This window comes from Pipistrellus hanaki, assembly GCF_964339955.1.
Source record: "Pipistrellus hanaki genome assembly, chromosome: 2".
Classification (NCBI taxonomy): Eukaryota; Metazoa; Chordata; class Mammalia; order Chiroptera; family Vespertilionidae; genus Pipistrellus; species Pipistrellus hanaki.
In genome coordinates, this window is record NC_140504.1 from 190,777,229 (window position 1) to 190,790,844 (window position 13,616).

At 56.2% G+C, this 13,616-nt stretch overlaps 1 protein-coding gene across 1 annotated transcript; it reads right to left on the minus strand.

Moving 5' to 3' along the window:
- Positions 1 to 10,066: 10,066 nt before the first annotated feature.
- KLHDC7A (kelch domain containing 7A) lies at positions 10,067 to 12,436 on the minus strand (the record flags this gene model as incomplete). The annotated part of the gene is made up of 1 exon (XM_084875236.1): positions 10,067 to 12,436. One exon carries the CDS (start codon positions 12,434 to 12,436, stop codon positions 10,067 to 10,069), a length of 2,370 nt encoding a protein of 789 aa, XP_084731362.1.
- Between the last annotated feature and the right edge of the window lie 1,180 nt (positions 12,437 to 13,616).

Here is a 13,616-nt window from a genome sequence, read left to right on the forward strand (position 1 = left end):
AAGGGGGAGAGAAGAGGCTTTTACGGGAGGAACAAATGGGTTTCTGGGGGAACAGGCAGGAGGTGAGAGAATTTGTGGTAATGTTTGTTTATGCAGGTGCGAGTGGTCTCCTCCATCTTCTGCTTGGCCATAAAACTCCCGCGGAAACGGAAATTTATGAGAGTTTCACTCCCAGAAGTTTCTGCTTTTAGTGAGATAAAGGAAGCTCTGAGAAGGCTTCTCTCTGCATCTGTTAGTATCCACTGTCTTTAAAGTAACCTTCACATCATCTGGGGGAGGGGGCTCCAGGTGGTCCCCACACCTCTCACCTTCATGCCCACAGCACGCTCCCCACTAGAATCCCCATTTCCTCTCTGGCCACCACTAGTGCGTTCCCTCCACAGCAGCCAGAGAGACGCATTTAGAACGGAAATCGAGGTAACGCCACCCATGTGCTTGCACACCTCCCAAGGCCCAGTTTCCAATCTGGGTTTCTAACGCCGTTCTCTAATCAGGGGCCTCCTTGGAGAAACCGTGGGGTCCAGGCCTGGACAGAGAAATACAAGTGGAAACGCTCCGGAAACAAAAGGATGGGGTGTGTCAAGGGACACAGGGACTCCTAGCAGCCAGAGCTGGAATACTGTGGGCAACAGAATAAACAACACAGTGTTGGACTATAACCCAAATACACAGCAAACATCTATGGGTCTGTGCTGAAAAAAAAAATTGATAGTTGAATGGCCTGGCCGGTGTGGCCCGCACACCAAAGGGTCTCAGGTTCGATTCCAGTCCAGGGTACGGTGGGTTGCAGGTTTGATCTCCGGCCCTGGGAACGTGCAGGAGGCAAGCAATTGTTGTGTCTCTCTCACATCAATGTTTCTCTGTCTCCCTCCCTCCCTCCCACACTCCACTCCCTCTAAAAAAAAAAATCAATGGACAAAATTACCTCAGGTTGAGGATTAACAAAAACAACAACAGTAAATAGATCATGGAATAAGTAAACAAACGGGGAAGAGATAACTCTGATATTGAAGAATTCCAAGTAATGTATGGAGCTAGTCCCCCATTGAGGAGGTAAATCCTAGTTCCTGCTCCCTAACTGTGGGCTGACGAGTGACTCCTCCTAAAGGAAAGAAAATGAAAAGAGGGACCAAGAGGAACGTCACAGCAGAGAAGCCTGACCAAGGCCACCTCAGCCAGGGGATCAAGGTCAAGGTCAACATTGCACAGTCACAGGACAGGATGCAAATGGCCCTGTGCCTCCACGATCTTCCTTCCGTAATCCCAGTAGAGTAACCTATAACCCATGAGAAAAGCAGCCGGAAAAATCAAACTGAGGGACAGTCTGCAGAGTCCCTGACCCGGACTCCTCATAACGGTCACGGCCATCAAAACAGGGGAAGTCTGGAAGCTGGCGCCACCAGGAGGAGCCTCAGGACAGGACAGAGGAGAGGAGAGGAAAGTAGTGTCCCAGTGGAATCCTGGGACAGAAAAAGCATGCTGGGTAAAAATTTTAGGAAATCAGAATCAAGTTTGGACTTTTATTCATGAAAATGTATCAGTGTTGGCTCCTTAGTGACAGGTGTCTCAACTATAGATAGATAGATAGATAGATAGATAGATAGATAGATAGATCCTCCCTTCCTCCAACTGATGGACAGAGAATGACATAAACTCCACCTGCAACCGGACATTCCTGAGCACTGAACCACCAATCAGCCAAATACCCTAAGCCCCCAATTCCTAAGTCCCTAGGTCCCTAATCATAGGCCTTCCATGAAACCACCAATCAGCGTGTGCTGAGTGCCCTAAGCCCCATCCCTTCTCTTTCCTGCCTTTAAAAGGTGCCTGTACCCCGGCCCTCACCCTCTTTCCTCTCTTTCTCCTCTGGAAGCAGCTGGCAGTTGTACTCTTCTCTTCAATAAAGCCTGTGTCCTGGCATCCCAGTCTCCAGCCTGCCCCCCTGCCCCTCTGTTTCATCTTTTATATATTAAAGTCTAAGCGACCGAAAGACTGAATGACTGGCCGACCAGTTGCTATGACTGAGACAGATGCTTAACGCAGGAGCTGTCCCCTGGTGGTCAGTGTGCTCCCACAACTGGAGTGCTGCTCAGCTTTGTGCACTACTACATCCCCTAAGGGGTCCTGATTGCGAGAGAGTGCAGGCCAGGCTGAGGGACCCCACCCTTGCACCAATCCCCTCTAGTGTTAATATGTTAACAGCGGTGGAAGCTGTGGGTGGGGTGTACGGGATCTCCCTACAGGATCCTTGCAACTTTTCTATGCTTGTTAAAAAGTTTATTAACAAAGAAACCAAAAAATGCCTTTAAGGGCTTCTCCTCGAGCTGAGGATAAAAGTATCAGCCTGGCTGGCAATCGAACATGTGACATTGGCCTTGCCCTGTGTGGCCTGGCTGGCCCTGGCCTCACACCACCTCTCCGCCACACTGGCCTCTGGGGTTGGTAAGACACAGGACGCTGGCTCTCATGTTCCCTTCTCCCAGAATGCTCTTCCTTTCTCCCTTCAAGCCAAGTCCTTCTTGTTTTTCATATCACAGCTTAGATGTCACTTCTTCCAAGAAGGCACAGTGAGGACTATGAAGCAGGTCCCCAGCCTTCTTCCTCACACTGCCTTTGTGTCCTGCACTGAGTTTATGCCGGTCTGCCGGCGTTTTAGGTAGCTGTTCCCCTGCGAATGCCTGGCTGCCCCAGGGCCCTGTGCCCAACCCGTTCACAAGCACAGCCAGGCACCTTGCGGGAAGCAGGACTTTATAGGCATGGATGAAGGAAGGGCGGGACTCGGGTCTGTCCAATTGTGCTGGCCTGCTAGCCTTGTCTCCCCTCCCTGCCTGCAGGAGGGGGAACTTGTCCTTTCACCGGCCAAGCCCCAGTCTTTCAGCCCCCCCCCCCCCCCCCCCCCCCCCCCCCCCGCCAATGCTCTGCATGCTCAGCACCTGGGGACTGCATGGCACCTGGAGGTTCCTTCCCTCCAGCCCCTGCCCTGGGTGCGTGCACACCCCCACAGAGGTTATTGCCATGGCATTGCAGGGACTCGCTTCCACATCGCTGCAAGTGCTCGTAATTTCATAATTAGGACCCACAATACAACACAGTCATTAACATGCTTTATACCCCTGCCTTTTCCAAACTGTATTTCTGTTAAAGCGCCAGGAGTAATTAGTTTGGCGTGATGATAGAGGAGGCTCCCGGAGAACAGAGAGCGTGTTTTTTCCTTTTGTCGTTCCCCATGGCGATGAGGAGGGAATGGCAGCGTCTCTGAGAAGCTATTGATTCTCTTGCCCCAAAGCATCCCATCGAGCCGGTTCTGCATTGTTTGCGGATCTTTCCGAAATGAATGCAAACCGATGAGTCTTTGTGCTTAAGGCACATTCCCAATTATCTGTGCTGATGGAGCAGAGTACTTCCTTCTACTTGTTTGCCGAAGTTGAAGAAAACTTTCACTCACCAGGGGCTGGTGGGGGCTTGCAGAGGGCATGGGGAGTGGGTGTGTGTTGGGCATGGGTTTCTGTTTGGGACGGCAAGCAAGTGTGGGAGATGGATGGTGGTGGTGGTTGTACAATAATGAACGCACTGACTGTTACGGAGCCACACCCTTTCAAATAGTTAACACAGCCCTGCCAGTGTGGCTCAATGGTTGAACGTTAGCCTATGAAGCATGAGGTCACGGTTCCATTCCCAGTCAGGACTGGATACCAGTAGGGGGTGTGTAGTAGGCAGCTGATCAATGATTCTCTCTCATCATTGATTTTTCTATCTTCATCTCTCTTCTCTCTGAAATCAATAAAAGCATATTTTAAAAAAATAGTTAAAACAGTACATTTCATGCTGCGCATGTTTTACCACAATAAAAAACAAATCCAGGGATGTCTTTTTAAATTCAAAAGTGTCATAATATCCTTGCTGGAAGGAAGGATCGGTTACACGGCAAGTTCAGAGCAAGACCCCATTTTTTATTGAACAAATCACGGGTGGCAAACAGGGGACTGGAAATAAAGACGTCAACACAATAACCCATTGTTTCCGAATGGGGTGATTTCTACTGTCTGCTCTGGGCTCCTCTGTATTTTTCCAATTGTATATTTGACAATAAATGTTTATGTCTTTTGTAATCGGATAAAACGCACACAGCGTGGCGAGTGTACTCAATACCGCTGAACTGTACCCTTTAAAGTGGTTACGACGGCAAATGTTGTGTTATGTGTATTTTGCCACGGTAAAAATATGTTTCAAAGAGAAAAGACGATTTGTACGGAAGACATCATTTCCCGGAGTTTTCTTGAAGTTGATATTTCCCCATTTGTCACCGCTTTTCCCATCCCCAATGCCCCATCTCCGCCCCCCCTCCCCCTGTCCCATGCCAGGCCTGGGACGTGAGACTGGGTAGCTGAAAGCTACCAGGCGTGGGTTTCAATGTCCCAGGTACAACCCGAAGTTTCGACTCCTCCAGATCAGATGGGAAAGCCTTCTGTAACGAGAGGCTTTTTTTTTCCTCGTTTCTTTTCTTTAGTTTACTCAGGATTTATTATGATTCAAATTGAGGCCAGGTGACGCCCGCCCTCATATTTCCCACCAGGTACAGATTGCTGAATACGAGAGTCAGAACACGCTCTCGGGAGACACAAACACAAATCTTCCGAGGATAAAATGAACTGCTTCCCGGAACACAAAGGCATCGCACGCAGCGCGTTGGCACTCAGGACAAATAAAGATGCATTGTGTTCATGTCGAGTTTTTAACCTTCGAAAGTGGAGGTGAGGCTTCTCCTTATCAGCAATCCTGGGAACTCGGCTCCTCTTCCATCGCGGAGAGGCCTGGGCCCATTTGAATACCACTGGGAGCCACCCAAAACAGGGTGCTGTGGGTGCCAGAGCAGGATGTGAAGTCCTAAAGAGTCTTAGGGGGCATCTCCCAAACGTGGGGGAGGGGGAGGTGTGGGGGAGCGTGGACATGGCACACAGGGACTCCATTAAAGGGGTGTCATCCAGGAGCTAGTGCAGAGCCTCGTTACCCACCCAGGGTGCAGGGAGCCGGGGGATTTGTACATCTGCCGGTCTGGCTCCTCTGGGGCCGTGCCCTTCCCAGGATGTGCCAGCCTGTCCCTCTCATGGGCAGCAGGAAGGACTCTTGGTTAGCTTCATGAGGGGCTCTGTGCCCCGATGTGTGTGCCCGTGTGGGAGGGGGTGTTGGAGGAAGGGCAGACGGCATGAAACGGTCCTTCTTGGACACAGGAAAGCAGCCCAGCTGGGCAGTGCCAAACGCCCAACCACGGGACCTTCCTAACAGGACACAGCTCAGCGGCAGCTTCCTCTGCGCCCTGCGTGGGGCCACTCTGTGCTGGCACCTGGGGCACAGGCAGACAAAGACATCCCTGGCACACACAGGAACTCGCTAGGGACAGCAGACCTACAGGCGGAGACTGCGGAGTGAGAGGTGAGGGCGCAGTGTGGGGCACCCTATTCAGGAGTGGGGGTCAGTGAGGAGGGGCTGAGGCCACATCACCAAGGATGAGTATAAATATTTCTCTTTTTTTTAAAAAAAATTTAATATATTTTTTTAATTGATTTTACACAGAGAGGAATTGAGAGGGATAGAGAGTTAGAAACGTCGATGAGAGAGAAACATCAACCAGCTGCCTCTAGCCCACCCCCGACTGGGAATGTGCCCGCAACCAAGGTACATGCCCTTGACCGGAATTGAACCTGGGACCTTTCAGTCCGCAGGCCGACGCTCTACCACTGAGCCAAACCGGTTTCGGCAATATTTCTCTCTTTTAATGGTCCAGCGCGGCTAAAGAGCGGTCTGGTTTCTGAGTAGAAAATGAAAGAAAGAGACAGAGATAGAAGGAAAAAGCTGGGGCCAGGTGGGTCAGCTGTCCTCCGATGGAGAGACAGTGACCCAGAACTGATACAGCACATTTAGTTTATAAAGCAAAATACCAGGAAGTTTTACTAAAGCCTAAGTCAAAGGAGATTAAGTGCATTCTCTTGGCTTCTTTGCGATGGTCACTCTGAGTGGCTCTTCCTCCCAGTCTGTAAAGGGCAGGAGGCCTGGGTAATCATGTTTGTTCCTGGTGTTTGGCTGGATTTAGATACTGAAACCCACCCCCTGCGCCTGAGCTGAAGGTCAGGCTGACAACACATCTGCCTCTGGCAAGGTATGTTTCCAGGGCGTGGCTCCGCTGGCACCACCGGATTGAGATGACAATCCGCTCAGGGGCCTTTCCCAGGTGCTCTCTACAGATGAGACACTGTGAGCTGCCTCTGAGCCTGTTATTTCGTCTGTGAAATGGGACGATGACAGATTTGAAATTCTGTGTGAAGACAAGTGTTGGGTAATTTGACCAGCATTTGAGCCACATGTCGCCCATATGGGAGGCCAGCAGGCTGGGGGCAGTGGCAGGGTTTTTAAGAGCCACAAGGGAGTGAGCCCCGAGGCCTAGCTCTTTAAAGCAAGTTGAACCGCCGAGTTGAAGGGGTGGGGAAGTTGATGGGCTGGAGAGAATTTGGCCAGTTTTGCCATCTACTCTGGCTGTTTTGAGAATAAAATGTGATCACGTAACTGGAGCTCCGGTTAGCACTGGGAGTGCTCAAGGCATGTACTGACAACGATGACATTTCTCCCTTCCGGTTCGTTCGTTCTTTCTTTCTTTCTTTCTTTCTTTCTTTCTTTCTTTCTTTCTTTCTTTCTTTCTTTTTCTTTTTTTTTTTTTTTAATATATTTTATTGATTTTTTACAGAGAGGAAGGGAGAGAGATAGAGAGCTAGAAACGTCGATGAGAGAGAAACATCAACCAGCTGCCTCTTGCACAACCCCTACCTGGGATGTGCCCACAACCAATGTACATGCCCTTGACCGGAATCGAACCTGGGACCTTTCAGTCCGCAGACCAGCGCTCTACCACTGAGCCAAACCGATTTCGGCCCTTCCGGTTCTTAATAATAAAACGGTAGATGTAACAGTAGGTATGAAACAGTGAGTTTGAATGTTTGTGGGTGTCTCGTCTTGGTCCCTGCGGTCTCGGTGGCGGGTGGAGGTGAGGATGGAGGGAGGTACTTGCAGAGCCCGGTACAGGCCCGCAGGAGTTCCTATTATTGGTATAAGATCCGTGCCTCCACCTCCTCCCCCTACACACACAAAGGCAACGCAGACTTGATTGCTTTTACCTTCTTGTTTTATTTGCACCCACATCCCTCTTTTCAAAACCCCGGAGGCTGGGAGCTGTTTGCAGGCACTCCCTGCGGGCTGTCCTTTCTTCTGGTTCCCGGCTGCCTTCCCCATATCCCCCTCCCTGGAGGCACCTCCTTCCCTTGTGTTTCATCCCCCTTCCTCTGTGGTGGCCCCTGGATGCCTAGGGGGTGGCTCCCAGCAAAGCTTCAGGGACTTCTGAACTACCCGGGGCCACAAGGCCCTCCCAGGGAAGGATGGAGAAGGTGGGGAAGTGCTGGGCACCTGTCAGGGCTTTAACTATCGCAGTATCTTCCAGTGGCTCTGAGTGGCTCTTCCTCCCAGTCTGTAAAGGGCAGGAGCCCCTCCACCCCACACCTTCCCAAGGCGTGGGCACCGGGGCTCTAGGCAGCTCCGTGGGAAGCTGCTCTGTGGTCAGACTGCATGCGCTGAGCCTGGGAAGCTCAAGTCAGCAGCCAGTCCGTTCTTCACCACCCACCCCGAAGAGGACAGGGTCTCCAAGCCTAGGTGACCTAAAATATCGATAACTCGAGCACACCCTAGACCTCGTTGGACCTAAAGGGCCCCTGCAGCTTAAATGTCAGACCCTGGCCTCCACGGGGCGGGCTCGGGCAGCCCCCTGCAGAAGACACCAGACTGATTTTGGAGCAGTCCCTGGGCTGGGTGCTTTACACACGTTTTCTTAGTTCTTCTAACATCCACGATGATGGGCTGGCCGTGGCGAACCCATTTTACAGGTGCAGAGAATGAGGGTAAGCGCTTAAGAAAGATTTGACTTCCAAGTTCAAGGACAGAGCGTGACTGATTGGTGTGGGTGGAGAAGGGATTGATTTTTAAGGCAGCTGAGGGTCTTAGAACTTTGCCACGAAGGGCAAGTTCTTTTGAACTCTCTGAGCCTCAGTTTTCTCCCCTGTAAAATGGGATGGTTAAGAGGATCAGAGAGACGCTATGCAGGAAGCATCTCATCCAGCGCCTGCATGTGCAGATCAGGGGCTCCATCTTACAGCTCCAGGAACAACTCAGGGTGGGGCACCTGGGATGGCCCCTCCAGATAGCTCTCATTTCAGGCTGGGCATAGCCAAGGGCAGCCCTGTGCCCTGCGGTCCGAGCGGGGCCCAGGCCCCAGTCCTGCTTTCACAAACAACCCTGCTATTCTGGACACGACCTAGGCTGGGCTTCTCTTGTAAATATTGATGAAGGCCCCAGACAGAGAGGAACAGGAAAACAAGGGACGTTTTATTTATGATAGAAAAAGAAACCAAACAGGAAAAAAAAAAAATATCTACAAGCCCAACAGGGGGTGTGTGTAGTGTGGGGGGATCTTAAATAAACCGTGTGGTGCAGCCACCGGGTGGAATGTTGTGCAGTGATTGAAATGATGTTTACCGAGGGTTTGTAATAACACGGGAAAATGCTTATTCTCCAAAGCGAGGTGGAAAAAAAAGGAAGCAGAACGGAATTGTAAATTCAGCATAATCACACCTAGGCCAGAATCAAGCCCGGCCGACCGAAATCACACGCAGGAGAGACAGGCTGGAGAGGCCGTGTCACAGCAGGGGTTAATTGGGGAGATGTTTTTCATACTTTCCTCTCTTTTTCCAATTTCTCTATAATGGCACGGTTGGCCTGATGTAAAAAGCAACCCAGATTTAAGATTCTTCTTTATTTCCCCCGGAAGGAGAAAGAACTCTTATTGGGAAAAAGCAGATGGCCCAGGGACAAGAGTTATTTGACAAACAGGCCACCCTGAGGCTGAGGGCCCCAGGTGGGCAGACCGGCTAGTCACCAAGGTCAGGTGGAAACCCTAGACCCGGAACCCGGGGCGTCACGTGGGCCTCCTGACACCAAGCCACACACCCAGCCGTGGTGGTGATGTCCTGGCAATTATTTGGACTCTCCTCTCGGAATGTGCCAACATGGCTTCTCGCCTGGGAATGCACCTGTTATCCAAGCAAGGAACCTCTCTTATAAATGTCGGCGGGACAGGATTCTCTCTGTTAGGTGAAAGGCTGCAGCAGAAGAGCTGGACTCCGGCCAGTTCACCCCATTTCCCACCACCCCCCAGATGGAGCTCCCGAGAGGAGGACCCGCCTCTCCTGCCCATGTGACAAAGGCTCTGGGTGCACGGCCAGGCTTCCCGGGCCCTGAGCCACCCCCAAGCTTCCACTCAGGCCTCTGCTCAGTGTGTCTGATCAGGAAGGCCTGCTCACACTATCCCGCTCTCCTGCTTAGCTGGCTCGGTGGCTCGTATCCGACAGGGTTCTATTTATGTATGTATCTTTTCCAGAACTGCCCATTCTCCTCCACTGCAACGTGAGCTCCTGTCGGGCAGGCGCCTCCAGCACAGGAATGAACAGTCCAGGCCTCTCCTTCTGTCACTGGACCTGACCGTCATGCCCCCAGGGGGTTGCTGAGGGCCCCCAGAGCCATCCCCTCCTGCCACCATGGCCCTGCCCACTCTCATTCCTGAGCCCAGCTCTAGAGAGAGGAGCATAGCTGCTCTAGGCGGTAACGAGGCCCGGGGTCAGCTTGAGGGGTCCCTGGGGGTCAACTGGCACCTGAATCGTGGTTGTGATAAGGCTTTGCCCCTAAAGTGTGCTGGGGTCCTGGGAAACTCCCTCCCGCCCCCCGCCCCAATTCAGACTTGATTGAAGCCATCCCGGGAGATGTGGCTGCCCTCTATTTCACCCTTGCCCTCTGCAGCCCGCTGGCACCAAAGCATCTCGGAGCCCAGCCACCGACGGACATTGGACTGGCATTCACCGACTGTAGCCTAGCTCCTGGCCGCCTGGCCTCCCAGAAACGGCCCACAGAGGAGCGGTGGGCAGGGGGTGCTCTTTGCCCCCGCTTTGCAGGAGGAGCCCAGCAGAGGGGCAGCTAGCTAGACCCTGGTCTGTGGCACCTGGGGGCTGGGCAAGGTGAGGACGGTGGGCAGCAGGGTGCCCCGCGGGGAGGGGAAGCTGCGCAGCTCCTTGGGCACGAACCTGGGCGAGACGCTGTCGGCCAGGAAGAGGAGGGTGCGCCGGCGGCCCACGCAGTAGACCAGGCTGCCCACGGCGGCGCACTGGAAGGCGTCCGGGTAAGGGGTCCGGTACGTGGCGCACTCGTACCAGAGGCGGGCGCTGGCGCTGCAGCGGTGCACGCTGATGCCCAGGCTGCGGTTGAGGTCGAAGCGGTAGAGGAAGCCGCCCACGGCCACCATCTCGGCCGTGCGGTCCTTGCCGCCCCCCGTGGGGCCCACCTGCCAGCGCTGCTCGGGGGCCGAGAAGCGGAGCAGCAGGTAGCGCAGGGTGCCGCCCGTGACGAAGATGTCGCCGGCGCAGGCCGTGGCCGTGTGCGCCAGGGCGAAGGTGTCGTTGGGGAGCGGCGGGGCGAAGGCCCAGCGGTCCACGCGGGGGTCGTAGCGCTCCACGGTGTTCAGGCACTCGCCCCCGATGGCGTACAGGCAGCCGTCCAGGGCCACCAGGCGGCAGTGCGGCCTGGCCTGGTTCAGGGGGCACACCTCGCTCCAGATCCCCGTCAGAGGGTTGTAGCAGAAGACCCGGCTGGAGGGCCGGCCCCCGGCCCCCTGGCACCCGGACACCACAAACACGTAGTTGAAGAGGCTGCAGATGGCGCAGCCGCGGGACACAGCCTCCGGGGGCAGGGGGGCCAGCGGGTGCCAGGCGTCCTGCTCGTCGTCGTAGCAACAGAGGCGGCCGGCAGCCTCCTGGGGGCACACGTCGGCCACCACCAGGCGCTGGCGGCCCCGCAGCCGCCGCCGCCGGAGGACCAGCTCCCGCTCGGCCCCGCTCAGGCGCCCGTAGATGTCCGGGCTGCGCAGCACCTGGAGGTAGTTGTCACTCATCACCTTGTAGGCGGCCTCCTTCAGGGCCTCCAGGTTCTGCCTCTTGGCCAAGGTCAGCACCTCGTAGCAATTGCCCAGGTCCAGGCGGACGTCGGGGGCTGACCCGGGGCTGAGGGGGACGTGGAAGAAATTGGTCCCGGCCACGAGCTGCAGGTGGGGGTCCCCGCTGCTTCCGGCTGCGCTGGACTCCGGAGGCTCCCCAGATATGGGGGGGCTGGGTGGAGGGGTCTGGTCTGTGCAGGATGGAGCGGGGGTCCCGAACCCGTGGAGCTGCAGCTGAAGCTCGGGGTTATCCACGATCTGGAGGAGGCTCTCCTTCCTGCTGAGGCCCCCCGCGGCGGGCAGCACAGGCTGGGGGGAGGCAGCGGGACCGGCTCCACCTTCTCTGTCGTCGTCAAGGCCTCTGGGAACTGTCCCTGTTCCCAGGGGGCCTGGCACGGGAGGTGGCGCCTCTGCCAGGGCTGTGGTGCTGGGGGCTGGCCGGCCTCGGGAAGTGGCCTGGGAGGTAGACTGCACATAGTACTCATACACCTTGCCCTGCAGCCGGGGCCGCATCCCCACCACCTTCTCCTGCAGGAAACTCTCCTCGACTCGAACCCGGGCCACCGAGGAGAAGGTGTAGGAGCCCTCCTGCTGGTGCAGGGCCAGGCCCATGTCGGAAGCAGCCCGTAGGGCCACTGCCTCTTCCCGGCAGGCCCCCAGCATGCGGGCCAGGACCCCGCTCTGGCTCATGTCGGTCTTGCCTTCAGAGCCGGCCATCCAGGGCTGGAGGGGGGTCGCCTGCTCCCCAGCCCCCGGCTGCTCGGGGAGCCCCCCGTTCCGCCACGGAGCGGGCCCACCCGCCACACCGCTGCCGTCCACCGCAGCCAGGACAGCGGGGGCGCTTTTGGGTTCACTGCCCAGAGGGGGGCCGTGGGGCCGCTCGGGCTTCTGGCCAGCAGCTGTTCCGACGTCCCGGCCGCTGCCGCGAGGAGGTGCCAGGCCGGGCTCCAGGCACCGCCCACCCTCGTCCTCACCAGCTCCTCTCCTCTCGGGCTTCCACGTCCCTCCGGCTTCCGAGTCGCTGGAAGGGGTTCCCAGGACCCGGGAGCTCCCCGGATCCTCCCAGCCGCTGCCCAGCGGGACTCCAGGCCCCTTGCTTCCGCTCCGGCATCGCAGGCCCCGGTGGGGGGCCCCAGGAGCAGCCCCCCGAGGTTCAGGCGGCCCGGAGTCCTCTGCCTCCTCCTCGGCCTTGGCCTTGGCGCTCCTGCCCCACAGTGGGGCTCGGGCGGGCCTCGACTTGTACAGCCTGTAGGCTGCGGTCAGCAGGAGCAGGGCGGCCGCGGACAGCACCACCTTGCCCGTCAGCTGCATGTCCAAATGCCAGTCCTGGGCCTCGGCTCCGCCTCCTCCTTCAGGGAACATGCTTCCCGAGCCAAGAGCCAACCTGGGGCGGAGGAATGTCAAGAATCTGATTAATAATTGCCCAATGGGGCCCGGCTCCCGGTTCCCGCGGAGCTGAGCGGAGGGGGCTCTTGGCCAGCTCTGGCCAGCTGAGGAGTTGGAGCAAAGGTGACTTTGAGCTGGCAGAGGGCGGCCCCGGAGCCGGGCCGGCTGGCAGATCCCGGCGCCGGCCTCCTGGGATCCGGCAGTGCCTTCCCTGGGGGTGGGGTCTGCCCCCGGGGCTGAGCTTGTGATCAGCCACCTGAGCCCGCAGCAGCTGGCGGATGTCAGGAGCGTCCGGCTGGTGAAGAGGGAGGAAGCTCTTGACCAAACATCACCCGATGCTAGGAGACGCATGGGGTTGGCCACTGCTTTATTTTCTCTTTTGCAAATCAGCTGCTGTGCCAGGAGGGCTGGGTGTGGCGGGCGTGGGGCAGGTGGAGCCTCGGCAGGTGTGGCCAGAGACCCACCTGGGTCCCTTTCTCCCGCTGGGGGCCCCCTGGTTCCCACAGGGGGGTGGGGTCTGCAGGGATCAGCAGGGCAGGCTGAGCCTGGGACTGCTGCCAAGCCACCTGACCCGGCTCTCCATGCCGCTGCCCTCCTGAGAAAGCTCGGGGAAAGCATATGGCATTCATGCCCGGGCCAGGGGCCGGCGTGGGGCACAGCCGCACCCTCCAAACCGGACGGCCTCCCAGGATGAGAGGCCGAGGGAGACTCACCGCACCACCTCGCCGGGGGCTAGGGGTCCAAGTCCAGACTCCCCGGCTCTGCCACTTACCAGCTGACCTCACCTCTCTGGGCCTCAATGTCTTCATCTGAAAAATGGGGGTGACAGCATACCAGCCTCATCAGGTCGTGGTGAGAGCAAAAATGGATTAAGGTCTGAGAAGCCTCGGAGAAGCTCAGTCACTATCAGCCATTCTTTTTCTTTTTTCTTTTTTTTCCTTTTTTTTAATATATTTTATTGATTTTTTGCAGAGAGGAAGAGAGAGGGATAGAGTTAGAAACATCGATGAGAGAGAATCATCGATCAGCTGCCTCTTGCACACCCCCCACTGGGGATGTGCCCACAACCAAGGTACATGCCCCTGACCGGAATTGAACCCGAGACTCTTCAGTCCGCAGACCGACGCTCTATCCACTGAGCCAACCTGGTTTCGGC